We start from the raw sequence: 27295 nt of genomic DNA, 5'->3' as shown, positions 1-27295 counted from the left end.
CTGAAGGAAAACTATTTTATAGAAATATATGGCTACTGCCTACGAAGAGCAGTTTGTTCTGGGATTGTCTTATTAACATTCTGTAGCACTCAGACATTCTTGAATAAGTACCTTGATAATTACAGTATGTTATGTTAACTGCTGCTTGCCACTTCCATCGCTGATGAGGTTTACTTCACATTTGGCAACACTGATGCTGTAGTTCTTGCTCTTATTAAAATGCTTTGACCATATGGAGCTATGAAGTAGTCAAACATGTTCTAGTTGTTACCTCGAATACATTGTCAGCATATGAGGGAGCATATTAGGGAGAGAAAAAAGAAGAGGAGGTAGTAGTTGGATCCAAGTATAGATAACTATTATGAGTTAAAAACAAGATGGAATAAGGCTGCAGTCATAGGCACACTTGCATGGATGAACTGAGTAGGGTTTTCTGGGGAAATGTGTAGGATCAGGCTGCATGTTTTGAACAGGTTCTTCAGAGAAAACCAATTACTGAATGTTTTGTGTAGGGAAAGAATAAATTGATAATCATACTAGCATTCGAAACAGGATTGTTTTTAAAACAAGGTGGCAAAAGTAAAAAAGAGGAGATGAGGACGAAGATGTAATAGTTACAAGGACTAAAAGAGCAAGAGCAACTAGAAGCCCCAAATGCATTTTATTATGCTCTTATTCTCCCTGTATGTTTTATTTCCATTGTTGTGCCAGTGAAGTAAATACAGAACTGCATGTGAGTGCGGGTTGTCTCTTTTCTGAGGATCCTGCAGTGACAGGAATGGTGATATATACTACTCTCTGGTACTTCATGTGTTCTTTCAGGGATCAAGAATCTTAAGCCTGCTTCCGGACAGCTTTAATACAGTTCTGTCTGCTTCCCAACATCCAGAGTTAGTTTGCCTTAAGCCAAAAACAACACTTTTATAATGTTCATTGCATGGGGACAGGGTCCACTCATTGAGGTTTGAGGTTTCTTGGACTGAAAGGTCATTGTTCTAAATTTCACTTGAAATGAAATGATTTCCTTGCCATATGGTCAGAGCGTATGGTTTTTAAGCCTCCCCTCCTCCGAGATTATTAACCTTTTAAATGAGGTCCCAGCACTGTGGCTCAGTGATAGTGCATTGGCTTTGCTTGCAGAAGATGCCAGGTTCTTCAGAATATCCTGGTAAGGCTGGGAAGGATTCCATCTGAAAACCAGAAGAAAGAGAACAAAACGAGAATATAAAAGCTAGGTTAATTGGCTTAAACAATCTTGAATTCATTTGTTTCGTTTTTGTTGGAAGTTCCCATTCATCCTCATGCACCCATGAGATCTACAGCTTTGCCTACAAAACCAGCAAAGTGAAAGACTAGCACATTTGCTTTGCTCATATGTATAAAGTATTGTCCTTAGTTAGCATAAACATATATGCATAGATTTAGACAGATGATAGTCAGTGGGTGAAGGATGTTATGCAAACGATAGGTGTGTCCTGTTGCAATTGACAGTCAAATGCAAACAAGGTGATGTGAAAAGGGGAAATGACAAATGAGTAGGAAGCCCTCTCGACTTGTAAGGAACCTTCAAAACAAGATGAGTCATTGACATAAACACTGGATAAGGAAGAATTCCTTTCTGGAGGGAGCTATCTGCTCTCAGGCTCTGTTCACTCCCCGTTTGATAGATGTCAGGTCTGCAAATGAATTCCAGCTCAGCCGTGGCTGGTAGGTGGAAGCCCACTAACGCAGGGGTGGAGAGCCTCAGGGCCACCAAGCCTCTCTTATCTGGCCCTTGGAATCCTCCCCAGGCCAAATCCCCTATTGGTCCTGCTTTGTGTCCTGGTTTTGCCTGGTTGAAATGTGTTCTTGAATTCTGATAAAAACACTGTGATTCTCTAAATGGAGAACAGAGAGGGGCGTGTGAAACTTGGTCTCCTGTACAAAGGTAAAATCTGCAACAGTTGCTCAGCTGCATTTGTCAACTGCTGTTGGCATTTGGCCCTAGAAGGGAATGTGGCCGCCAAGCTGAAGAAGGTCGTATCCCTCAGTTTCTCTGTTGAAAATAAAATAAAAATCAATTCATCTCATCACACCCATACCCTTCAATAAAGTGTTGGATATAGGCTGCAATTTTAAACACTCATCCAAGTGAGATACATTTTATTGGAGCTGGGATTATATATTACTCTTGTATAAACTGCCCTGGGATTGAAAATGTCCTATAACTACCTTAATTAAAATCAAATCAAATCTTTCCATAAAATAGAGGGAGGCTTACTTCCACAAATAATCTGCATGAAATGCAGCACAACTTATTTGCAAGTAAGCATAACAATGATAAATCAGACTGTATGGACTTTGCATTTCAGGTGTATGAGCTTCTTGAAAAGGAGAATGTGAGCCCTAACCTCAGCTGTGGAACTTCTGATTTTTCTCCCAAGAATACTAATAGTAGATTTCTAAACAGACTTAACATCAGAGCTATCTGATGATGACTGTAAACCAAACCAAACAACGATACCATTCCTTTCAATGTAGAATTGATTGGGTTTTGTTTCAAGCCAGCAAAACCTTTCTCATCTGTACGTGTGTATCCTACCTATGTACATCCTGAAGACAGCCTTAAAAAAATATTTTTTCAGTAGATGTGGTCACCAGAAGTGTAGATTATCTAGCAAACTACTGTAATACTACCCGTTTGTTAAAAGATGCTGCTCTTGCAATGTTCCACATGATTTCCTTTGAGGAAAAGAAAAAGTCATAAGAGCTTCCTCTGCCAGTCTTTTCCCACATTTGTAGTGTTACAAGGGCAGTACTTTCCAGTGGTAAATTGTGGTTTATATGTCAGGTTTTTTCTATAACTCTTCTGTGACACTAACCCCTACCAGAAAGTTTAACATGCAACAGTCTGACAGACACCAATATCATCTTACTTCATTAATACATATACCCCAGATGTTACCGAAATACAACCTCAATGAATATTCAGGTTCATTGGATGATACCAATTTCTAGTCTAGTGAGAGAAGAAGAGAAATGTCTTTCTATCCACCTTCTCTACACCATGCCTGATTATATATAGCTGTACATGCCCCCCCTTACTTGTCTTTTCTCTAAACTGAAAAGCTCCAGTTTTTTTTAATGTCACCTCACTGCTTGAGTTGCTGCAGGCCATTGTTCATTGTTGAATATTACTTCATTTGATATAAGTTGCTTATTTTAAAGTTATGTTTTATTATCACATTTCTCTATTGGATTAGATAGTTATAAGGTGTACATTCTTTGTTTCTTCAGCTTGTAAACTGCCTTAGGTATTGTAAAAATAGGAAGACGGTATTCAAATTAAAAGTGATGGTGCTGATGATGATTTTGGGTGCCCTTTCCTGCCCCTTTTCCATCTCTACAATACCCTCTTTGAGGTGCAGTATTCCAAGTGTTCTCACAGCATATATTTGTATAATGGCATTATGGCAATGGCGGTTTTATTTATTTTCAATTCCTTTCCTAATGATCCATGACATGGAAATCTCCATTTTCATAGCAGCTTCCCAGTGGGTCAACACTTTAATCAAACTACCCATCGTTGGCCCTAAAATCTCATTTGTGGTCAGTCACTGCTACTTCAGGCCCCAAGAACATATATAGCCATACCTCGGGTTACATTTGCTTCACATTGCGGCTTTTCAGGTTACGAACATGGCAAACCCGGAGGTGTTTACTTCTGGGTTCGCCGCATGCATAGAAGTGATCTGCATGCTTTGCTCATGCGCAGAAGCACTCTATCGTGCTTCGCGCATGCGCAATAGCAGCACTCTACTTATAGACTTTTTGGGGTGCGAATGGCACCCCAAAACAGATCGCGTTCGTAAGTAGAGGTACCACTGTATGTGAAATTAGAAATTTTTACCCCAATGTGTATTACTTGACACTTCTTTCATTGAGTTTGCCATTTTCATACACCTTAATGCAGTTTGGATACATCCTTCGAAAACTCCCCATGACCCAACCCTCCTTTAACCACCTCAAATAATGTGGTATAATCAGAAAACTTGGGCAGCTTACATCTGACTCCAGGTCATTTTATGAACAAGTTAAAAAGCATAGATCCCAGTCCTGATTCTGGGGGGACTCTGGTTTTTGGTTTTTTGTTAATATTTCCATTGTGAGAACAGTTCATTTCTTCTTCTGCCTCCTTATATCATGACTGCTCTAGCAGTCTTTGGTGTCGTACTGTACCAAAAGCTTTTTGAAAGTCCAGATAACTTCATCCACATGCTTACTGAAAAAGCTAACTCCAAGAGGTTAGTTAGAAATGAGAAATTTTTGGAGGCCATGCTGGCTCTTCATCAATATTTCTTCTTCTATGTGCTTTCCTACCAGTGTTCCTAGAACATACATTAAGTTAAGATAATTTACCATATCCTCCCTGAATCCCTTATTTAAAATTGGTGTTACATTGAACACTTCCTGGTGCTCAGATAAAGGACCCACTCTTAGGGACCAGTTACAGGGGGTCGGGAATTATTTTTGTTTCTTTTTTAAAAAGAGCAGCAATCACATATTTAAGTTCTTTAAGAGCTGTTGGGTGGATGCCATCTGGACCCTGCGATTTGTTCATTTTAAATCTGTGATGTGGCTGCTGTTTGCCTCAGTTCCTCAGACTCCCTCAGAAAGTCCCTTCAGCCACAGGATCTGCCCTCCATCTTCCAAAGCAGAATAAGACCTTAAATGGTAATAGTAGCTTTCAGATGTTTGTGTGTCTCAAACAGCTTTATTTTCACCTGGAATGGTTTTGAAAAGAATAACGGTATTGGGACAATTAAGAAAAAAATGCAGTGTTTTAATAATAAATTGTTTGGCCATGAGAGAAATGCATAAAACAGGATCCACACAGATTTGATGCATTGCTTTGACTTTTTAAATGGCTCTGACAATGTTGTAAGTGTACTTCTCTGGGGGAAGGGTTAATCTGAAACATCTGGATCACCAAGGTTTTTCTTCTTCTTCTTTTTTGCTGAAATACATATTGCTGGATGTGTCCTTAAACTCTCTCACTGCCAAATTTTCTCTTAGTTCAGGATTTCAGAACTTAGTAGCTGTCGAATGTGTCAAAACACAGCCTCTTAGTAAGTGATATGTAGAACAGATGCCACAAATCAGTAGTCCTGAATCAGATTACAGATTTTGTAGTTGCAAATTTGGGACTCTCACCTTTCCCCCGCAACTTTAGAAAAGGGACCTTTGTTCTGCGTTATCATTCTGATTGCATGATTTGATTTTGATGGTAGATATGTGAAAACCTTGCGTGACGTTTCTGTGATCATAAAATTCATTTTGGGAGGCAGAAATGCATATTGCAATTAGACTTGTGAAATGTTCAGATGTGTGCCATATGGGGAATTTTTGGCCTTTTTATCGTCGTCAGCTCTTTCTGGCATCACAGTTGCATTTATTATGTTCTTTGCTTCTAAGGTATAAAACTTGGCTTTCTGCTGTTCGGATGTGAATATGCCGCATTTTGCTTATTAAGTGAAGATAAGGTTCCTTAGGGACGCGGGTTGCGCTGTGGGTAAAACCTCAGCACCTAGGACTTGCTGATCGCATGGTCGGCGGTTCAAATCCCCGTAGCGGGGTGCGCTCCCATCGTTCGGTCCCAGCGTCTGCCAACCTAGCAGTTCGAAAGCACCTCTGGGTGCAAGAAGATAAATAGGGACCGCTTACCAGCGGGAAGGTAAACGGTGTTCCGTGTGCTGCGCTGGCTCGCCAGATGCAGCTTCATCACGCTGGCCACGTGACCCGGAAGTGTCTGCAGACAGCGCTGGCTCCCGGCCTATAGAGTGAGATGAGCGCACAACCCTAGAGTCTGGCAAGACTGGCCCGTACGGGCAGGGGTACCTTTTCCTTTAAGGTTCCTAAGAAAAAGAAGTTTAATGAACTAAAAGTTTTGCAGAATACGGTATCAAATACACCACGATTCAAGGAGGGGCAGTAAATAGACCTGCATTGACACAACTGTTATTTTCACAGAGAAGTTCATTTCCCTTAAGTTCTGTTTTATAAAGCAGGGAGGGAAAACTTTCAGCCCTGCAGAAGTTGTGGGACTCTAAATCCCATCAGCCCCAGCCAGCATGGCCAACAGTCAGAGATGGGAGGAGCTGTTCAACAACACCAGGAGGGTCATACTTTACCATCCCTGTCATGAAATGTTTAGTTTCTCATTGAGGAAGGGTTTTTTTGTGTTGTAATTTTTGAGTCCAAGATCTAAAAGAAAAAGCAAAGAAGGCCCTTCAACATGATTTGTTGCTGCTTGCTTCCTCCAACCAAATTGTTGTCCATTCCCTCTTGACTGCATCTCCTACTCTTGAAAGAAAATAACTTCACAGCTACATATCACTTTCAGTACATATATATGAATTTAGAGTACAACTTAATAGCTTGGATCTTGAATTCCTTTCCATGGACCTAACAGGGCTCTGTTAACAGATTCTACGCATTTCTCTGTGTACCCTGAAAACATGAAACAGGGTTGGGGGAATCTGCTGAACAGAATGACATTATGTTATGGGGGTGCTTCAACAGAAATACGTAATGGGGAGCATTCTCTTTTCACAAACAGAACTAATTCCACTTGCCCAACACTGAACTTCTGATCCTATGATGCTAGTAATAATGTGAATTTCAAAGTTTTAATTTTGATTAAGCGATGTTATCTTTCTCTCATTCTGCGAAGTATTTGTAACGAAACCCTTTCTTTCCCAACAATTCCTTTCCTTTCAGTGCACAAAGGAAATGGGTCGAGTTATGTTAGTTTTGTTCTCAGAGTGTTGTTACTGTACTCACAGGTGTGAAGAGTGGGGAAGCTGAGGGGAGAAAATATGGATTTAACTTGTTTAAAATATTTTAAGCGTAGCTAAACCTTTAATTTAGCATAGCTAAACCTTGAATTATGGTGCTGGAGGAGACTCTTGAGAGTCCCATGGACTGCAAGAAGATCAAACCTCTCCATTCTGAAGGAAATCAGCCCTGAGTGTTCACTGGAAGGACAGATCGTGAAGCTGAGGCTCCAATACTTTGGCCACCTCAGGAGAAGAAAAGACTCCCTGGAAAAGACCCTGATGTTGGGAAAGATGGAGGGCACAAGGAGAAGGGGACGACAGAGGAAGAGATGGTTGGACAGTGTTCCCGAAGCTACCAACATGAGTCTGACCAAACTGCGGGAGGCAGTGGAAGACAGGAGTGCCTGGCGTGCTCTGGTCCATGGGGTCACGAAGAGTCGGACACGATTAAACGACCAAACAACTAAACAACAACAACAACAACAAACATTTAATGAGATTTTAAATCAAGGTTAAAAGCCAGAGTTGATCTGATACTGCAATCCAGACCCGGCTTTACACTCCCGTTGGCGTCTGCCTGCGACTCTGTTTGTGCGGAGCTCCCTATTCTGCATTGCTGCGGCAGGTAGAAGTTTTGTGGGTGGCATCTCACAGATGTGGTGAAATGTGGTCCTGAACAGACAGGCAGTGTCTTATACGGCACGGCGTGGGAAGTCAAACTTGGACTGAAGCACACGTAAGGTCTGCATTAGTGCGTTTTGCTAGGGCTGCTGTATAATCAGTTTTGCAAAAAAAGGAGTTAACATTAATCCAGGGCAGTCCTTGGCATTCATGAAACAGCTGCTGCTGGTGGCCCTGACAGAGGGCATTCCCAGGCGCAGAGAGGCTGTGTTGGCCCAGGATCACATGACTGCATAGGCCTGGGTTCAGTTCCAGAGCCTGCTCTGGAATGGTGCATCAGTTTGCCTGCCCCTTACCTGTGTGAGTTGATGGGTTGTCCGGATTTCAAAATGTGCCCAAAGCAGCTGCTTTTTCTTTCAGACAAATTCTTAGTGAGGCTAAACTACTTCACAGATTTTCTACATTGTACATTTACCTTCTGATTTTTAGTCAGGACAGATTAGGTCTTTTTTTTTTTTTTTTGCATCTCATGCACAGTTAATTTATTATGTGATTGGAATGATTTTGGTTTACTCAGCATGTTAGCATACTTGTCCAAATATAATGATGATTGTCCTTTTCCCTCTCAGATGAAAATGTTAGGGTTGAAAGCTGTCAAATGCTGTGAGGTAAACTGGTGCAGAAGCGATTTTTTAAAATAATTTTTTTTTAAAAGAGTATTTTGTGGCGAGAACCTTGTCAGTCAGAGGAAACATTGATACAAAATGGCAAGAGAGTACAAATAATAAAACCGTTGTATGGAGTTTTCTGCATTTGATTTTTAGAGGGCTCCATTTGGAGAAATATCCAACAATAAATGCTATACAAAATAAGATCCTGCATTTTTAACAGAGGGATGAGTAACATCTGATATCTTGCCTGTTTTCAGCAATATTTCTTTATTTTTTTCATAATAAAATGTTTCAAGAGTAACACATGAAATGATTTAAACAGAAAATGTTACCAGCAGGAGCTAAAACAAAACAAAACAAAACAAAAGGATAATAAAATGTTCCACAAATCTATTGACGAGCTGGAATGTGTTCAGAAGAGGGTGACCAAGATGATCAAGGGTTTGGAAACTAAGCCTTATGAGGAACGGTTGGGAGAGTTGGGTACGTTTAGTGGGCTAAGAGAAGACAGAGAGGACATATTATAGTTGTCTTTGGATACTTGAAGACCACAGGAGTGATGGGGGGGGGGATTTCTGCCTAAGAGCAATGACACATTATCAAGTCCTGTCACTCTGGGGAAGTGGAAGTGTGGAAGGTGGAAGGAACTCCCCAAGTTGGCCATTGTGTGGTATTCAGTATTATTCAGTGTAGATGCAATGAAATTAATGAACATGACTAAGTTAGATACATTGATTTCAGTGAGTCAACTCTTAAGGAAAAACTTAGCTGAAGGTATTTTGAAATACCTTTTCAAAAAGGTAGAGAGAGGGGGGGCACCACTGCAGCCCTTTGGCCACCTTATGTATATTTATTTTATTTTTTTAAAAAAATCTTGCTTTTGTGTTTCCCTACGTATTTTAAGCATATGCCATTAGAAATCTGCATGGAATCAGGAAGAGGAACATTGGACTTTAATGGGTCCATTCATTTCTAGTGCGCAGTGATCACCCCCCCTTTTTTTAGCGGGTGGAGAGCGTTCCACTGAAGCTTTCATACTGGAAACAGTTCCATTGGGCCTCATTGGCTTACTTGTCTGACCCTAAACTTTCTATTTTTGCATGCCACATTTTGAGATTCCTAAATAAGAACACAAGAAGTTGATATTACCTTATAGAGAGCTAGGCCTTCAATCCATGCAGCTCAATCCATTGTCTACCCTGACTTGTAGCAGCTATTCAGGGTTTCAGGCAAGGAAACTGATGAATCTGGGATCTTGAGTTATGGCATCTCCCTATATTAACCTTCTACCAGATTTTTCTCACCTATCAGCTCTCTATAGCAAGCATAATACAGTCGTAAATTGGAAGTCAAACGGAATCCGTTCCAGAAGTTCCAAAACGTTCAGAAACCAAAGCGCGGCTTCTGATTGGCTGCAGCCAATCGGAAGCTGCGGAAGCCCCATCAGATGTTTGGCTTTCAAAAGAACGTTTACAAACTGGAACAATCATTTCAGGGTTTGCGGCATTCAGGAGCCAAAATGTCCGAGTTCCAGGGCATTCGGGATCCAAGGTATACGTTTGAAAAGCAAAAACAAATGTTAAACCTTCAGGGTTTATCCAGAAAGTTATTTGCTGTTTACCAGCTTTATTTTAGCTTGTTTCTAATCCGCTTGTGGGTTAAAATATTTTATTTATTTATTTTTGTTCATAGAAGGCAATAAAAACTGTAAGCTTGGATTAAAAAAAAAATCTTTATTTTATTTTATTTTGGTATTATTTCTTTAGACGCTTCAAAAGTGAATCATTCTCCCACTGTGTTTTCGACAACTTGGCTCATGCCTTCATTTTGATGGAAGATTGTTTGTGAAGGCAGAGCCGTTGGAATTAAAATCCGTTCCCATTTTCTTATACCAATAATATTTGTGCGGCACCTTTGATCTTTCTTGAATGTTCTTCAAACATCCATGTCTTAAGAACCTGCACACAAGGCTGCTTGCCGAGATCAAAATATTTTTTATGCATGTCCTCAAATAGCTTGCCTGTGTGTGGTATGCCAGCGAAATGCAGCGAAGAAAATAAACGAGCTCTTCCTCATTATGATCCTTTCTGATTTTATTAAACATTTTCTTCCCACTATTCTGCTTAATGATGAAATACAAATTACCTTATTTGTGTCGGTTTTAATGAAGTTATCTCCTGTGTGCCTTTTGAATGGGCCAGACTAAACGTGAATAAATATATGTTAAAAAAGAGATCACTTAATGATCTTTGGTGGAAAACGTGCTTAGGCAGTAGCTGCATGAGTTGTGTCTGAGGACCACATTCCCTTTTGAAGCCAGTGTGGTGTAGTGGTTAGGAGCGGTGGACTCGTAATCTGGTGAACCAGGTTCGCTTCCCCGCTCCTCCACATGCAGCTGCTGGGTGACCTTGGGCTAGTCACCCTACTCTGAAGTCTCTCAGCCCCACTCACCTCACAGAGTGTTTGTTGTGGGGGAGGAAGGGAAAGGAGAATGTTAGCCGCTTTGAGACTCCTTAGGGTAATGATAAAGCGGGATATCAAATCCAAACTCTTCTTCAGACACCCGAGGTCCACATGCCAAGGGTAGGAGGGCCAGAGGAAAAAGGGAGCAGAGCAGTGCAAACAACTTTTTGTACAGTTGCCTTGTTTCTACAAAACATAGGGCCATAGAATCTTAGATTTGGAAGGTACCTAAGGGTCATCTAGTCGAGGAATCTCAGCTAAAGCATCCATGACAGTTGGATGAGAGGGGTGTGCAACCTCTGCTTAAAAATCTCTAAGGAAGTTTTTTTTATTTAAAAAAAGAGGTTGCACACCCCTCTCTAGCCTCCATCCAGGCAAGTAAGAGGTATTATCATAGTTCAAGGACACATTTCTACCAGACAAAAACCATTTGGTGGAAAACAGGGCTAGTTCCGGTCTGGAGGTAGGAATGTGGCCTGAGAAGAATTCCAAGGGTGTGTTTGAGAGAGAGGCCTTGGAGGGCTGCTTTTGGCCCCTCAGCCTGAGGTTCCCCACCCCTGATATAACTGAGTGGAAAGCATTGTTGGCATCCATCTGCCTCTAGAGACAATGGAGGGTGCTTCTGGGGGCGAAGTCAAGCTGCTGTGTTAGCAGCACCGAAGTGACCTCCCTGGATGCACAGACCTGTGTATGGAAGTCCTGGGCTGCCCAGATGACAGGACCCCCTCCTCTCGGACTCACTGATGTGGTCCAAAGGAAAGCAGAGCAGTTGGTTTGGCACCAGCTTGGGTGTGGCCACTGTCACATGCTGACAGCTTCTAAGAGCCCCAGGTCAGAGCCCCTCCATTTATGTCACTGAAGGGGACCAAACACCATATGCAAGAGGAATGACTATGTGGATTGACTCTTTCTATCATCATGAATGTGCCTGGTGACACATATGTGTCCTCCGAATGCAGATTGGAGAGAATGGGGAACTTTGGAGGACATTGTTTGAATGTTAAAATCTTTGACACATATCAGCGAAATGTCTATCCAGGGCGTGTGTTTATCCTTTGACCCCACAGAGCTAATCTTTTTCTTGATTTGGCTGTTGCTTTGGGGCCTCTTTCTTTCTGTTCTGCCCCCAGCCCACTCCCAGCTTCTGTTTCTGTCTTATTCAGATTTTTTATGTGTAACTTTTTTTTGGATTTTACGCTTATCAGTTGTGCTGCAGATCTGCTTAGTTTCAAATAGCAGCTATAATGCTTCAACAAGTAAATCAGATTATGTTTTCAAAGCATTTGTGACCATTACAATGGTTGGTTTATTAAAGTAACACTCTTTGTTTTATTTACAGATGTCAATATTTACATGGCTCAGCCTGATGTCTGCTTCTTCTGGCAAATGATATGATGTCAGATAGAAATAATCTCACTTACCAGAATCTTGGGACAGGTATGAGTTGTGTCATTTATATTTAGAGGGATGTTTACTTAACACAGGGGAGGAAGCACTGCAGTGAATGGATTCTTTTTTGGCAGTGTGTGTACCCATGTTTTTTGAATGTGAGAGTCAGAGAGAAAGAGAGAGAATGGGAGGATGAGTGAGATCTGCTTTTGTGTGAGTGGAAATGAATTGATGTACACTTCAGACTCTAGCCAAGCTCAGTTTCGGCTTCAGATCCACCTGCCACTGGCATATGCTTCTGTGAGGAAAATGTTCCCCACCTTGGTCATAACATTTAATGGTTCTGGTACTGTTTAAATGTTCATGCCCAACTCTGCTGTACAATTCTGTCTCCACCCCCATAATTCAGCCTAGACACTGAGGTCCAGCTCCGAGAGCCTTCTGGTGGTTCCCTCCCTGCGAGAATTGAGGTTGCAGGGAACCAGGCAGAAGGCCTTCTCCATGGTGGTATCCGCCCTGTGGAACGCCCTCCCACCAGATGTCAAGGAAATAAACAACTATCTGATTTTTAGAAGACATCTAAAGGCAGCCCTGTTTAGGGAAGTTTTTAATGTTTGATGTTTTTATATTCTCTTGCAAGCCGCCCAGAGTGGCTGGGGAAAACCGGCCAGATGGGCGGGGTAGATATAATAAATTCTTTTTCTTCAGGTTACTTCAGTAATTCACAAAATAAACCTTCACATGCCTTTTCAAAAGCGAGTCCTGTATGCTCTGTGGGGCTTATTCCTCAGTAGATGTGTTTAGTATTGCAGCCTCACATATGCAACTGTGGTCAGCTACAGGAAAACAAGCTTCATTTGGTTAGTCTTTCTGTTCAATAATGCTGAGTCTCCCAATTAGCTACCTATTTTAAGAAACCGGACAAGTAGGAAAAAGACAATGTATCCGTATAGCTTTAACTAGCAAATCCAGCCTATACAGATGAGACAGGCACTCTGTAATGAAAGCTAATCAATTTCAACTCTGGCTGACCTTCAGCTGGAAAAGGTTCTTCTTGCACCTATGAAAACAAACTGTTTTATCTGTGCTACGCTGGAAGTGCCAATAAAACCATCTCAGAAGTCATACTTCAGCAGGGAACTCCATATCAGAAACAGCTTAAATGGAGTCTAAATTTAAAAATAAATGTAGTGTGGTAAGGAGAAATGTGCACTTATTAACAGGAAATATTGCATTAACTTTCTGTGTTCCTAAATCGTCTTGAAAAATACATAGCATTTAGCTGGAACCAAATCTCAGTCCCACAAACCTGTTTTGGCTACCTTAGTTCAGCTCTGGAACAAATGATGTGCTTTTCTGAACATATATTTTACCATCTACCACATTTGAGGTTAAGAGGGAGAGTTTTCCATTTCAGGGCAATTTTCCAGATCTTTATGGGTTTGCTGGCATGTTTGTCAAAGTTAAGTCTGCAGTTGGTCAAGAAGGGAAGTAGCAGAAACTTTCTTAGGCAATGGGCATCTGGTTGTGGATTGCTGGGATATTAAACATCCAGGCTGCAGTCCTTAGGTGGCTGGTATGTGAAGCTGCACATAATAACTCTAGCAGTTGAATCAAATTGTTCTTGTGCGTGTTGGGTGGAGTAATGGAAGATACAGTACTTGCCAATGAATAATTTTTTCCATGTGCTTTGACTCCCTTTCACAGATGGATAGTCGTTTGTATCACCACTGATAAATTTAAACTGTGTTTGACAAAAACTTTCAGGGGTTCAGGGGAAAATGCTGTGTGTTTTGTTAACTTGAAAACCTGGGTCCTTCCATCTAAGATTACAGGCCATGCTTAGGCAAAACAAATAGGTTCCTTCATAGCTGGAAAACAGAAATAAAGAGAAACAAAGCAATTTTATACAAACCGAACTGGAGATTAGTTTTAGGTGGTTTATTAGGTTAAAAAAAAGGTAATAAGCTTCAGCTCTGTTTATACAGAAACTTCTTATACCAAGGAACCTGTCTGCTTTTGCTATTGATGTAGACCGAGACCTGGGGAATAGGAATTTTAAAATATATTTTCAAAATATGTAAAAACGTTCTCAAACTTTAACCGTTCCAAAACCAAAGCGTTTCAAAACCAAAGTGTTCCAAAACCAATTTAACATGAATTTTACTATCTAACAAGACCATTGATTCATAAAATGGAAACAATAAACAATGTACTGCAGTTGCACAATCAATCGATCAGTAGCTGAACTGGGTTCCACACAGTCACACACAAAAAAGAGCCACAAAAAAACCCCCGCAAAATAAATAGCAAAAACAGACAGACCTTGGCGTAACACTCAAAACAGAAGTGTGGCACTCAAAATGGAGCATGTTTGGCTTCCGAAAAAAGTTCACAAACCGGGTTTACTTCCGGGTTTGCAGTGTTTGGGTTCCAAGTTGTTTGCGTACCAAGGCATTTGAGAACCAAAGTACCACTGTATGCATCTTTGTCCCTGCAGTACTTTGTCCCTGCAGCCCTAGATGCATCTGAAATGTGCAAAGCACCTAATCTAAGCCTGTTACCTCCTCACACAGCACATTTAAAACCAAGATGTGTGCCCATCAAATTTTCTGTGGGTTTTTCCACACATACATCCAAGCAGATTTGGGGGTGGTGTGATGGGGGAAGAGAGGGAGGGGAATTCAATCCCTGTGTGGATTTAGTTGGAAAGAGCCCTATATTTTGAAATTAATCTCATGGCTTCCATCAGGATTCTAGACATGAGACTCCTGCCCAGGTAAATGTACTTAGGATCTTAGTCTTAGCCTAATGTGTCTCCTAGAATTGTCTGGGATTCTAACCCTTCTCAGGCGTAACTAATTCTGTGTTTTTCGAGAACTAGCTGCTGCCATCCCTGATAAAGGCAGGATTGCACTACGTAGTTCCTGTTGTACCGTTTATTAGAAATGACATCCCATTAAGTATGAGAAACTTTGAGACTTCAGGTTGGATTGTGCTTCTTGACAGGCAGGGGCAAAATAAAATACTTCTCCATGCTAGTATTTTGATTGGAACTGTATTCATATTATAAAATATGAGTTTTTGTTCAAAGTCAGTTTGCCAGCTTTCTAAAACTGCCAGCTGAATCCAGAGAGCTTTGGAAAAGGAACAGCATAGATTGTGAATCATGCTACTATGACCTTTGCCAGTAATCCCATATAATTGCGCTATCTCGGCAAGATGAGAGACCTCATTAGTGGAGGGTATAAAGTGATTAGAGTGTTGGATTAAAACCTGGAAGACAAGGGTTCAAATCCCACCTCGGCCAGGAAGCTCGCTGGACCAGTCACTTTTTCTCAATCTAACCTACATTTCAGGGTTGTTGTGAGGAAAAAATCGAAGCCGGGAGAGCCCATGCACACTCCCTTTTGCTTTTTGGAGGAAAAGTGGAATATGAATGTAATAAATTTAATAATAATTTAATTTTAAATTTAATAATGTGGTCTGATCACCAAAGAAATTCTGGGTAATCTGGAAGACAGGCCAATGGTACCTGTGACCCAGCAAAGCCTAATGAAACTTACCACCCATATACAGTAGCCAGCCAGATCTTTAACCATCCAGCCCTTGTACCCCATTTTGGCAGGCAGGCAGGCAGCTAAAACAGGTTATTGTGTCCCTGGTGGGTCATTGTACATTGCTGATTTGGTAGAAACACATGCTGGGCAAGTCTGGTGTAGTTATTGCTTCCACTACATTGAGATAACCCTCTTCTCCACCTTGATTTTTCTTACAAGATGGTTATTTGAAACCTCCCCGAATTTTTATAAAGTACTTTGAAACACATTCCCTGAAAGTAACAATCATTATTGGATTATATGACCATATTTACTAGAAAGGCATTATGGATTTCATGTGATGTGAGTTTCTGCACATGAATTGTAACCTGATTGCAGGTTTAATGCCAAATAAATCACTTGCTGAAACTTTTTTCTTTTCCTTCTCTTCCTCCCTCTGCCTTCTTTCAGATGCCAGTAAAATGATGGAAGAGTACGGTCACGTGCAAAACCAGGTGGAATTACAAAATCCCAATTTAGGGAAGGAGGGAGTGATGAATTCCCTTGAAAATGATCTCCAGGATATAATGGACAGGCTTAACCAGAAAAAAAATTCGCCGAGTCTGAGGTTCAAGGCAAACGGTGATTGTGCCGGTTCTTACTTAACACTCTCACAGCCGCTGCCACCCAAATCCAGCCCTGCGTCTAGCGTTAAGAGTATGTCGTCTGCTTCCAAGCTCCAAGGAAGCAAGCCATTGGCTTGTGAGAGCTCTTACCTTTCAGAAAAGAACATCTCTGGGAAACATCTGGGCTCCATTTCAGGCACGTCCCCATCCTTAAGTGGGTACAGCCTAGGGAAGAGAGACTTTGATATTTACGTTGCCAGAGAAAATGAGAAACAGTTTGGACATCTGGATAAGTTTCCCTACTCAAAGTATAGTCAGAAGAATAAATCTTACGATAACGTCTACTTCCCAGGAGTGCTGGATGGGCGGAAAAACGCCGCGTCTCTTCTTGCCATGTGGAATGGAAGCTCAGGGAATGAGATAATTCTTTCGCCACTCGGATGCTCAGGAGCAGCTAGTATGCCCTCCAGCCCGAAGCAAGGCAGGAGGATGAATATTCAAGATCTCCTTTCACTTCAGACCAGAGCAGCTAAACAGAAGGACCCAACCGTGGACATGTTGGGGTCTAGAACCAGGAAGTATTCTGGAGGCTCCCTGAGCCATATGGGAGTTTATAGCCGTTCTTTACCCAGGCTTTACAAATCCTCAGAAAGCCAGCTGGTGCCGCTAAGTTTACCCCCAAGGAGCTCCCTTGGGAACACCAAAAGAAAAAAGGAAAAAGATCTTCTACCTCAGAGTATACTGGATGCTGACAATTACCTTAACTTTTCTTCCTACACCTCAGGGGTTTTGCCGCATACAAACTTTGCATCTGAACCTAATTCCTATGTGAATTCAACTCTCAGTGTTCCTGCCAGCCCCCGCATAGCTCGGAAAATGCTCCTGGCTTCTTCTTCCCCGTACGCGCCCGATGACTTTGACAGACTTGGACTCTCAGGGACCAGCCCAATCAATTCTTTCAGCCCTGTGGATCCCGAGAGAGCGTTCCCTATCAGAAGGAAAGTTTCCAGCAGTTCCGTGGAGTTCGAGGAAATGGAGCTGGAAAGCCTCAGGCAGACCCCTTCCGCCCGGGAGCGAAAGAATAGCATTAGTTCTGTTTCCGGAAGGGATGACCTCATGGATTACCACAGGAGGCAGAGGGAAGAAAGGCTGAAAGAACAGGAGATGGAACGACTGGTAATGATACTTTCTGGTTAATTTTTAACAAGACGTTCTGCTTCCAAGCCTTTGCCCAAGTTAAAATTATTAAGTTGTGTGTTTGTGTGTGTGTGCACGCGCTCACACATTGCTGTTGTGTTTTCAGATTTGGGTGTTTGACCTTGTACATGTGTGAGACAGTGTTTACTCTGTCAAGCTCTGAAGTCAATTGGCCATGTAGTGTCCTGCCTTGAAATCTGGGCGGTCTAATGAAATCATATGTATGATGTAGGAAATTGATAGGAATTTCAGCCATTCATCCCGCGTGTTCTGCCAAAATGACCATATACTTAAAAGCCACAAATTATAGGCTGCAAGGATACAGCACTTAAAGAAAAAAAGTTGATGTCATTGTTTTGTGGTGGCTGGGTAAGTAACTCATGTCTCCAGCCTAAGCTGTTTGGAGGCATTCTTGTGTGCATTTTGTTGAAGGGAGCAAACTGGAAAATTTTGTGACAGCATGCAGACTAGAGTATGGTCTGAAGGCATGTGATAGCACCACCTTGTGGGTAGCACTGTGGTCTAAACCACTGAGCCTCTTGGGCTTGTTGATCAGAAGGTCAACGGTTCAAATCCCCATGATGGGGTGAGCTCCTGTTGCTCTGTCCCAGTTCCTGCCAACCTAGCAGTTTAAAAACACACCAGTGCAAGTAGATAAATAGGTATCACTGTGGCGGAAAGGTAAACGGCATTTCCTTGTGCTCTGGCTTACATCAAGGTGTTCTGCTGCACCACAATCGGTTTAGTCCTGCTGGCCACATGACCTGGAAAGCTGTCTGTGGACAAACGCCTGAAAGTGAGATGAGCGCCGCAACCCCATAGTCGCCTTTGACTGGGTTTAACCGTCCGGGGGGTCCTTTACCTTCAAAGTGCTTTTTTCCCAGGGAGAGTTCACACATGCATGTTCATCACTGCATGACTTGCAGTAAGTATCAAGTGGTGACTTGAATGTATGAACGAGCCATTCCATAGAAAACAGAATACCTCAAATAACAGTGGGCTTCATACATGCAGCTGTAAGTCATCAAGCCCATAAGTGATGAGAAATCTAACAATGTGTGTGCATTCTGCACTGGCTCCAAGCCTCTTGTCATTGGTTTGCAACAGTCAGTAAGTATTCTGGTGGTTCTTGTTCCTAGTGCGTTCTGCTTGAAGGATGGAATGTGCAGAGAAACATGTTTCAGAGGCATAGTGGGACATTAGAGAGTCATACTAGGTGCCCTGTGGCCCCACATGATAGAGGATACTTCAGTGCTGATGTGGGTATACAGAGCTAAAAAGAGAAATCTCTTAATGAGAGATTTGGAGGAATCGGTAATTATACCCTTGTGAAAGCTTGAGGAATAGTACTTATCATAAAGATAAAATGACAAAATATTTGTTTCTGATTCTGTTTGGCTATTGTTTTCCTTACAGCAGCACTTTCTTCTCCCTTTTAACAGCTTTCATCCTGTAATAGGATGTAGGCCTGCTGGTTTGTGACATGTGGAAAGAGCCTCGGTGTTTACATATGAAGGAATTTCCTCCCACTTAATTTAGTTTTCCATTTTTAGCATTCTAGAAGGGTAATTGTCTTTCAGGTTGGCCACTCAGAGGGCTGGGATTGGGGACTTTGTGTTCAAACCTTTGAAGGACGTTAAGAACCAACAATAACAGCTCTGGAAGGAAGCGTGTATTTGTCCGGCAGACCCCTTCCATCCTTGGCTTAATGCTTTTTTCAAAAGGTCAGCTGTTCTGCAGCTGTAATGGTACTATCCTTCAAAGGAGCTTCTTGGTGTTGTGCTTAGTTACAGGGCAAGCTGTGATGCCAGACTCGCTCTGTGTTTCTGCCCCGTGTGTGGAGAATCAAGCAAAGAACAATCTAGATCCATTTCCAGTGGATAAATAAGATGATAGTTTGAGCATCTTCTTCTCCTTACTTTTTTTTTTTTTAAAGTGTTCAGCATTAATTATTCTCAGACCACAATAATTTATTCTGTTTTCCTGAGAACTCATTCAAATGCACTAGTAGGGATGTTACATTTCCAGGAACCTTGTAACTATGCCATGGAGGATTCCCTGCCTCTTCAGGAAAACCAATGAAATAATATGCAATATTAGTGTCTCACTTTGAGGCTACAATCTTAGGTTCAATTTATGTGGGAGTAAGTCCCATTGAAGCAAATGGGAAATACTTCTGAGTTGGTATGTATAGGATTTCTCTGCAAGAACATAAAAAGTCCAACGTCTGGATATAATTCAGGGCTGCTTATTTGATAGTGACAGTGTGGGGTTGCTGGCTTTTTGGGGGGCGCTGTGGTCTAAACCACAGAGCCTAGGGCTTGCCAATCAGAAAGTTGGCGGTTCGAATCCCCCCAATGGGGTGAGCGCCTGTTGTTCGGTCCCAACTCCTGCCAACCTAGCAGTTCGAAAGCACGTCAAAGTGCAAGTAGATAAATAGGTAACACTCCAGCGGGAAGGTAAACGGTGTTTCCATGTACTGCTCTGGTTCGCCAGAAGCAGCTTAGTCATGCTGGCCATATGACCCAGAAGCTGTACGCAGGCTCCCTCGGCCTGTAGAACGAGGTGAGCGCGCAACCCCAGAGTCATCCGCGACTGGACCTAATGGTCAGGGGTACCTTTACCTTTACTTTTACAGCACCAGAGGAGGAATTGTTTGACTCTTTCTCCTGCTGTATATTCCTGATCCAACTTACCCCCAATATAGTACTAGACCCTGTGAGTTCTACTTCCAATGAGGCAGATAAATGACTAGCAAGCAGAGAAAATTCCAGCTTCTGGAATTGTGCATAGATCCTTTGTTTACCAAGCATAGATAGAACATAGATTTAACTCATAAAAAAACGAAGTTCTTTCCATTTTCATAGCATGACTAGTTCCTTTTGAGAGCCAGTGTGGTGTAGTGGTTAAGAGCGGTAGAGTCGTAATCTGATGAACCGGGTTTGATTCCCCACTCCTCGACATGCAGCTGCTGGGTGACCTTGGGCTAGTCACATTTCTCTGAAGTCTCTCAGCCCCACTTACCTCACAGAGTGTTTGCTGTGGGGGAGGAAGGGAAAGGAGATTGTGAGCCGCTTTGAGACTCCTCAGGGTAGTGATAAAGCAGGATATCAAATCCAAACTCTTCTTCTTCTTCTTCCTTGTTGGCACATCAATTCAGGAACAGTAGTCAATATCAGAACAGAATGCTTGATCGTGATACTGACCGCTTTAGCAAGGTAGCATATTTTTAGTAACATGGTTCTTCTGCGTGTCTGACAAGAGGCAGTGCTGAATCTTTTGGGATCTTTCAGCGACACGAGGCCAAATGATTTGGCCCAGTTGGTTAGCCTTTGCTTCTCTGTGTTCAAGCATTGGACTGTGGGATAGCTCAGCTGGTAAAGCAAGAGACTCTGAAAATCAGGGTCATGGCTTTGAACCCCACGTCAAGCAAAAATATTCCCGCATTGCAGGGAAGTTAGACTAGATGACCCTTGTAGTGCCTTTCAACTCTACAATTGTCTGGTTCTATTATTCTGTCTTATGCCTCAGGCTGCTGAGATGTTGAAGTTATGGAATGGACTGCTGTAGAGAAATGGACAGCTCTGCCTCTGGTGTCCAAATTGAGTAAAACCAGTCTGCAGTTTAAGGACGTGCACAGTTTTGCCTCTAGATGGTGCTACTTAATTAAAAATTCTGTAATAGATACGCAAAAGCACACATAGGGTTGGTTTCAGTTGTTTCGCATCCCATCTCAGTGATTAAAATAGCCAAAAAAGGTTATTTATGTATGCCACTACTGCAGCCTGTGTTTTGTTAGCCCCCAAATGGAAAACAAGCGAGGTCCCAACCAAAGAAGAATGGCAACTTAAGTTGACAGAATATGCGCGGCTTGCAGACTTAACATATAGAATAAGAGAACAAGAACATATATTTAGAGAAGATTGGAAAATGTTTATTGAATATATGGGGGGAAATGGTGTACACTTGAAAACATTGGCAGCATTAAGATAAATTCAACATTGTAAATAACTTTTGATAGATGTAACAATAGAATACGGAATGGTTTAGTTTATGTTAAATATGCAGGGGTTTATGGTATGCAAAATGAACCATGGAAAGAGAAGAAGGGAAGTCATTGATATTTTAAGGATGTTTAAATGAGTATTCAAAATTGTAAAACAGAAAATTTAATACAAATTTAATATATACATTCCACTCCAAGTGATCAGGATATGAAGTTCTCTGATGTTTAGAGAGCAATCCAGATCCTGGAGATCTGGAGATGAAATCCACTGCAGCACTAAGATCAGAACATAAATCAGGCATAGGCAAACTCTGGCCCTCCAGATGTTTTGAGACTACAATTCCCATCATCCCTGACCTCTGGTCCTGTTAGCTAGGGATGATGGGAATTGTAGTTCTAAAACATTTGGAGGGTCAGAGTTTGCCTATGCCTGGACATAAATCTTGTAACTAAAGAGCAGCCAGAAGGATCTCAGTGCTCAGCACGGCAGCACTGAGAGGAGAGAGAAAGCCCTCTGCCTGCTCTTTAACAGAGTCAGTATTTCATCTGTACCTCAGGCTGGAGTGGAGGATGTGTGGACATGTTCATTTCATGTTGCACGTAGCTTTCTGGGCAGAGTAAAAGGCACGCTCCCCAAGCATTAGAGTGGAAAGGGTTGGAAATGCTGATTATGTGTTTATGCATCTGCATGTGTGAATGAAGGGGTGCTGTGTTCCTGCATGTTTGGTGAGTGTGCTGTGTGTGTACATGTGCTAGTTCATGTGGCCCACAGAGAGACGTGTGGCCGTCAGTGTGACCTTTGGGCTGAAAAAGGTTCATCGCCCTATCACAGAATCATAGAGTTGGAAAATATAGTGTAAATATTAATTTATTCATTTTATATAAGGAGTATGTTCTGATCTGTGCTACATCTTGATTAGACCCTTGAAGCAAAGCAAAGAGCATAGTAAGGTTTGCTCATCTCCTTGTATCACAAAGTTCTCAGGGCTACTTGCAACAATACAAGAAAGGGGAAAATATAGGAATTCGCACACACCAGCATGTAAGTGGTCACACCCAAACAGGTAAAAAGACTCATTCCCCAAAAAACATCAGAAGGATCACTGTTAAAGCAACCACCACCAAGCAGCCAGAGAAAAAATTAAAATCCAATCCCTGGGAGTAGAGAAAAGTCTTAGCTGCTGGAGAGGCTGTTTCTTCACGCAAAATGGGGTTCTTATTTTGCTCTTTCTAGTGCAGTTTATCACTTTTCCTGCTTGCAAAAGGTCCAATAAGAAAAGTGCCAGAAAATTGCACCGGAAAGTGCAGGATAACAGCTGTTGTCTCCCAGTGCCTCCCAGATACCTTTGCATGAATGTATTGGGATGAATGCTCAGTAACTTTTGTATGAACGCGTTAGCATGAATGCTCAGTTGAAAAGCTGGTTAGGAAGCTCCCTAGCCCTGGCACTAAAAAAGGAAGTAATGCTGCCACCTGGTGGTTTTTTTCTAGGGAGAGCACTCCATAGTCAGGAACCTACAATTGAAAAGGTTCTCTTGTTGCCACCTTACTGCCAGAGAGGGTACTCGGAAGAGGGCCTCTGCTGATGACCTAAGGGTCAAATGGGAAGAGTTTCCTTAGGGTGCTGAGCCACTGAAGTCTTCATAGGTCAAAGCCAGTGCTTCTCAAGGAGACATTGATCACATTACTCTTCTTATTATTGTGCTACTCAGGATGGTCTCAGGGGCCATTGGTTGTGCTGCTCGTGTGTATATAATAATAATAATAATAATAATAATAATAATAATAATAATTCATAAATTAAAATCTTATTGCCATTTCACATAGCAGATGTGGGATTAGCAGATAGTGGTGGAATATAAAAGGCAAAACAATTACACATTACCTAAATGGCCTGGGCCCAGTATACCTGAAAGAGCATCTCCACCCGCATTGTTCAGCCGGGACACTGAGGTCCAGCTCCAAGGGCTTTCTGGCAGTTCCCTCACTGCGAGAAGTGAGGTTACAGGGAACCAGGCAGAGCGCATTCTCGGTAGTGTTGCCCGCCCTGTGGAACACCCTCCTGTCAGATGTCAAGGAAATAAACAACTATCTGACTTTTAGAAGACACCTGAAGGCAGCCCTGTTGGGGAAGTTTTTAATGCTTGATGTTTTATTGTTTTTATTAGTATTCATATTCTGTTGGGAGCCAACCAGAGTGGCTGGAGAAACCCAGACAGATGGGTGGGGTATTAATAATAATAATAATAATACTCTTAAATTAAATCTATATATTGAAATGCAGCCATGGACTAATAGTGTCAAACCATAGGACCAGAACCCCTTTCCTCACCTGAAGGTAGCTCAATCACAGAAAATAGTGTGCGTTTTTCACAGTCTAATGGGAAGTACTTGGAACCTACTGAGATACTTTAACATCTTAGGTGGTATTCAACTGCATTTTACTCAGCTTAGATCTGTTGAAATTAATGAACCTCATTTAGTCATGTTCATTCATTTTAATGGGCCTACACTGAGTTATGCTTAGTTGAATACCACCCTCTCTAATAATCTCATTGTGTTTTTTCTGCTCTACCTAATTTCATGGTGGATTGTGCCCTTTGAATCTCCATAGAATAGGCCAGTGTTTCCCAACCTTTTTTGGGCAAAGGCACACTTGTTTCATGAAAAAAATCTCGAGGCACACCACCATTACAGCCCCGTGACGTCAGCGCGCAGCGTCACGCCGGGAGGGACTCACGAAAGTGTAAGTTTCAATTTTTCCCCCTCCCCCTTGCCTTCCTTCTGTGCCAACCGCCAAAAAGCCAAGAAAAAAGCCAAGACTTTAGGGCAGCAGGTCGACACGGAAGAAGCTCCTACCTAAGGACAGGTGCGACGGCCGTGTCCTCTTCTGCCACACTTGGCAGCCCTGCCTCACGGTCGTGACTCCCACCCTGATTTCTCCCCGCAGGTCGAGCGGCACAGGCAGCCCAATGTGTCCAGCCCAGACACAAGCCCCGCTTCCCCACTCTAGATCCTGAATGCGACCAAGTGCTCTGGACTCCCGAGCAGGGTGGGAAAGAGGACTCGCATCTGGTAGCCTCCGGGCTCCTCGCCTGCTCGAGGGATGGCATTGCAGGCAAGCTGCCGGCTGTCGCCATCGCCGCCCCCTCATGCGAGTGGACCTGCCCGGAGTGGTGGGCCGGGGGAGGCTCGCTCTCTGTGGGGATGTGGCCCGCATGCGCGGCCCCGCTTCCTCCTGCCCAGGGCTGAGCTCCTTACCCGCGATCTCGGTCTCGCACACGCGGATCCCACTTATTCCGAAGCTCGCGCCACTAGCCGGGGCTCTCACACCGTGCCAGGGCGAGGTGGCGCGGCCCACTGACGTCATCGCGGCTCGCCGCCGCCCTCGACTTCCCTGTTCCCTCCCCTCCCTCGGGTCGCCGTGGTTACCGAGGACTGCAGGCTGCTCGGGCGAGCATGGGGCATTAAGTGGGAGAAGGAAAATTAAAATTAAAACTCGCCTGAAGGCCGCCTCTCCAGATATCTTTCGAATTTTTTAATTTTTCCCGCGGCACACCAGGCAACGTCTCGCGGCACACTAGTGTGCCGCGGAACACCGGTTGGGAAACACTGGAATAGGCAGTTGTCTTATAATGCGATGAGTGTCATATTTTGTGAAATATGCTGTGGTAATAAAAAGAAACTACGTGTGCACTGTTAATGCCTGTGAGTCTCCCAGTTGCCTCTCTGTTTTCCCGAGTTGCAAAAAGAAATTAAATTTATGGCATGAACAGAATGCAGGTGCAATGAAACCACGACTAGCTGGCAGCCAATAGGATGATGTGAACAGACAGCACAGAATAGCAGCCGACAGAACTTCCTGTGCATAAGCTTCCTCATACCACGTTGTGCAAGTCAAAATAGAAATGAAGCAACGCAACATAGTCTCCTATTACCTCTGTAGCGAAAGGAAGCTATGCTTGTTAGTTAGGCATAGACACGTTCCTTCTTGCAAATATAGGCATTTAGGGGCTTGTAGTTTCTCGCTGAACCTACCTGTTTTCAGCTTTTCCAGATTTAAAATCCACATCTTGAGTTGTATGTTTGAAGTATCAGCAGTTGCATTCAGAAAGAAGATTTCCTCTGCATTCTCAGTGGTTGAGAATCAGTTCTTAAAATTGTGATATCCTCAAGATTTTTTTCTGCATTTTTTAAATATAAAAAACACCCGTTTATCCTAAAGTTTGCATTCTAGACTGTCTTGTCAGTTCTGGGTTGAGATAAAAAATCACCCTGTTGCATTTGAGAAAGGCTAAGGTGAACGGCAGCCACGCAGGCTTCCATTTGATATGTCCTGTCTTCCCAAGAGTGGGTGAGGAGAGACGCCAGTGCGAACACATCCTGTCGCTCTGTGTGGGGGTGGAGTTTTGTTTATCCCAACCGTTGCCGTGAAGGTGTAGCAAAAGTGCCAGCACAGTAGCCTGTTGCAGCATCAGGGGATGGATAAATGTTCCTGGCCAGCAGTTAGACGATGCTTTCAGAAATGGGTTGGCTACTCAAAGAATACGGGTTTAAGAGGAAGAGAGAAAATACGGGCTAAGCAAATGAAGAGGGAGCTGGAGGCTTGCGGAGAAAATGCATGGAGGGAGCAAAGGAGTTTTGAGGTGCAAGGATTTTGTTGTCATTTTGTCTTTTCAGTTTACTGTCTTGAGAGAGGGGAAGTCAGGTTACAAGATAAATCAAGAATGCATTTGACTAGCTATGCTATACAATATCATTCAAGATTGCATTTGACTAGCTATGCTAGGTCAACTATACTGATATTTTCTCCATGACTAGAAGGTAGAATTCAGAAGCAAGTACAGAATTTTCTCATAATCTTATCTTTTTCGGGATAGCATCGGGCTCTTTTTTCATATACTTGCATGTTTTTCATGGATATGCAGAAAATCTTGATTTCACAAACTCTACTTGCCTTTCCCCCAAGATTTAAAAAAAGGGGGGGAGGAATGAGTCCTTTCTATAACATTGTTAAGCATTCTTATTTACTTTTAAAACTATCTGTATACGACCCACTTGCAAATCACCTAGGGGGTGCAGACACACTTATCCTGGAATAAATTCCATGAGACTTGTTCCTATATAGACATGCATCAGATTGCGCTGTAACATTGCAATCCTGTGCACATTTACTTGGAAGTAAGCTCCCTTGGACTCACAGGCCTTACAATCATAGGCTTGGACTGGATCTTATTTTTTGTGTCTATTCTTATGTTCAGTTTGCAGACAGATTGAAGTTGAGTACTCGGGTAAGGTTAAGGTTAAAGGAGCACTTCTTAACACTGAAAATTAGGTAGCTGGCAGCTGAGACTGTAGTTGCCCTAGTTGTCGTGTACAGTGCTTTTGAATGCAAGGTTAAGGCTACTGTAACATGTTTAACTTGCATCCTGAAGAACCATCCTTTAAAACTGACTTTATACTGTACCTGAAGGTATGTAAAGCTATGTGCTGGTGACAGCTTTCTCAAGCCTATGGTGGTGTAATTCGGCCAAACCCTCAGCCTTGCAGTCACATGAACTGCACAAGTACAGATTACTCATATGTTGAAATGCAAGCATGAAGTGTGGTTTGCAGCGTTTCTCAAGAGGAGATTCAGCAATCACTGATGTTGATGTAGTCGTAATCCTTCATAGTCTGTTTAGATCCTAACATTTGCATGACCACAAATGTTCATTTAGAAGATTTGCCCTTCTGAAGTCCATTGTTTTCTGTGAGTGTTCATAATTTACTGAAAGTTTATGCCTTGCATGACTTTTGCATGTTGCTTGCTTAAATTTATAAAGTATGCATGCTTTGCTTGCTAATTAGAAGAATGTTAGATTGAAATCCATGATGCCTACATTCTAGGATATAGGATTCAGGATCAATGTGCTCGTTTTTAAGTATCTTTTTCATTCAGTTTGACGCTAATATTAATTTCTGC

The 27295-nt window shown here is 42.4% G+C and overlaps 1 protein-coding gene and 1 long non-coding RNA gene across 7 annotated transcripts in view; one reads left to right on the top strand and one right to left on the bottom strand.

Moving 5' to 3' along the window:
• Nucleotides 1-27295, top strand: part of PHLDB2 (pleckstrin homology like domain family B member 2) — a 73759-nt gene that overhangs the window by 5385 nt on the left and 41079 nt on the right. For all 5 annotated transcript variants that reach the window (XM_081908367.1, XM_081908371.1, XM_081908370.1 and 2 more), the window contains exons 2-3: nt 11913-12010; nt 15973-17303. In XM_081908367.1, the coding sequence (XP_081764493.1) occupies nt 11965-12010; nt 15973-17303 (1377 nt within the window). In that variant the 5' untranslated portion in view covers nt 11913-11964. The remainder of the gene's footprint in view (nt 1-11912; nt 12011-15972; nt 17304-27295) is intronic.
• LOC309368498 lies at nt 375-25736 on the bottom strand. Of its 2 annotated transcripts, none has more exons than XR_014167790.1 (3): nt 25369-25736; nt 16278-16352; nt 375-1190 (listed from the first exon to the last, which is right to left on the bottom strand). It is a non-coding gene; the product is annotated as an uncharacterized lncRNA (long non-coding RNA). The 2 variants fall into 2 exon arrangements; XR_014167791.1 differs by lacking the exon at nt 375-1190 and adding an exon at nt 7303-7543.

This window comes from Podarcis melisellensis (genome assembly GCF_964234715.1).
Source record: "Podarcis melisellensis genome assembly, chromosome: 4".
NCBI lineage: Eukaryota > Metazoa > Chordata > Lepidosauria > Squamata > Lacertidae > Podarcis > Podarcis melisellensis.
This window is presented reverse-complemented; position numbering and strand designations above follow the sequence as displayed.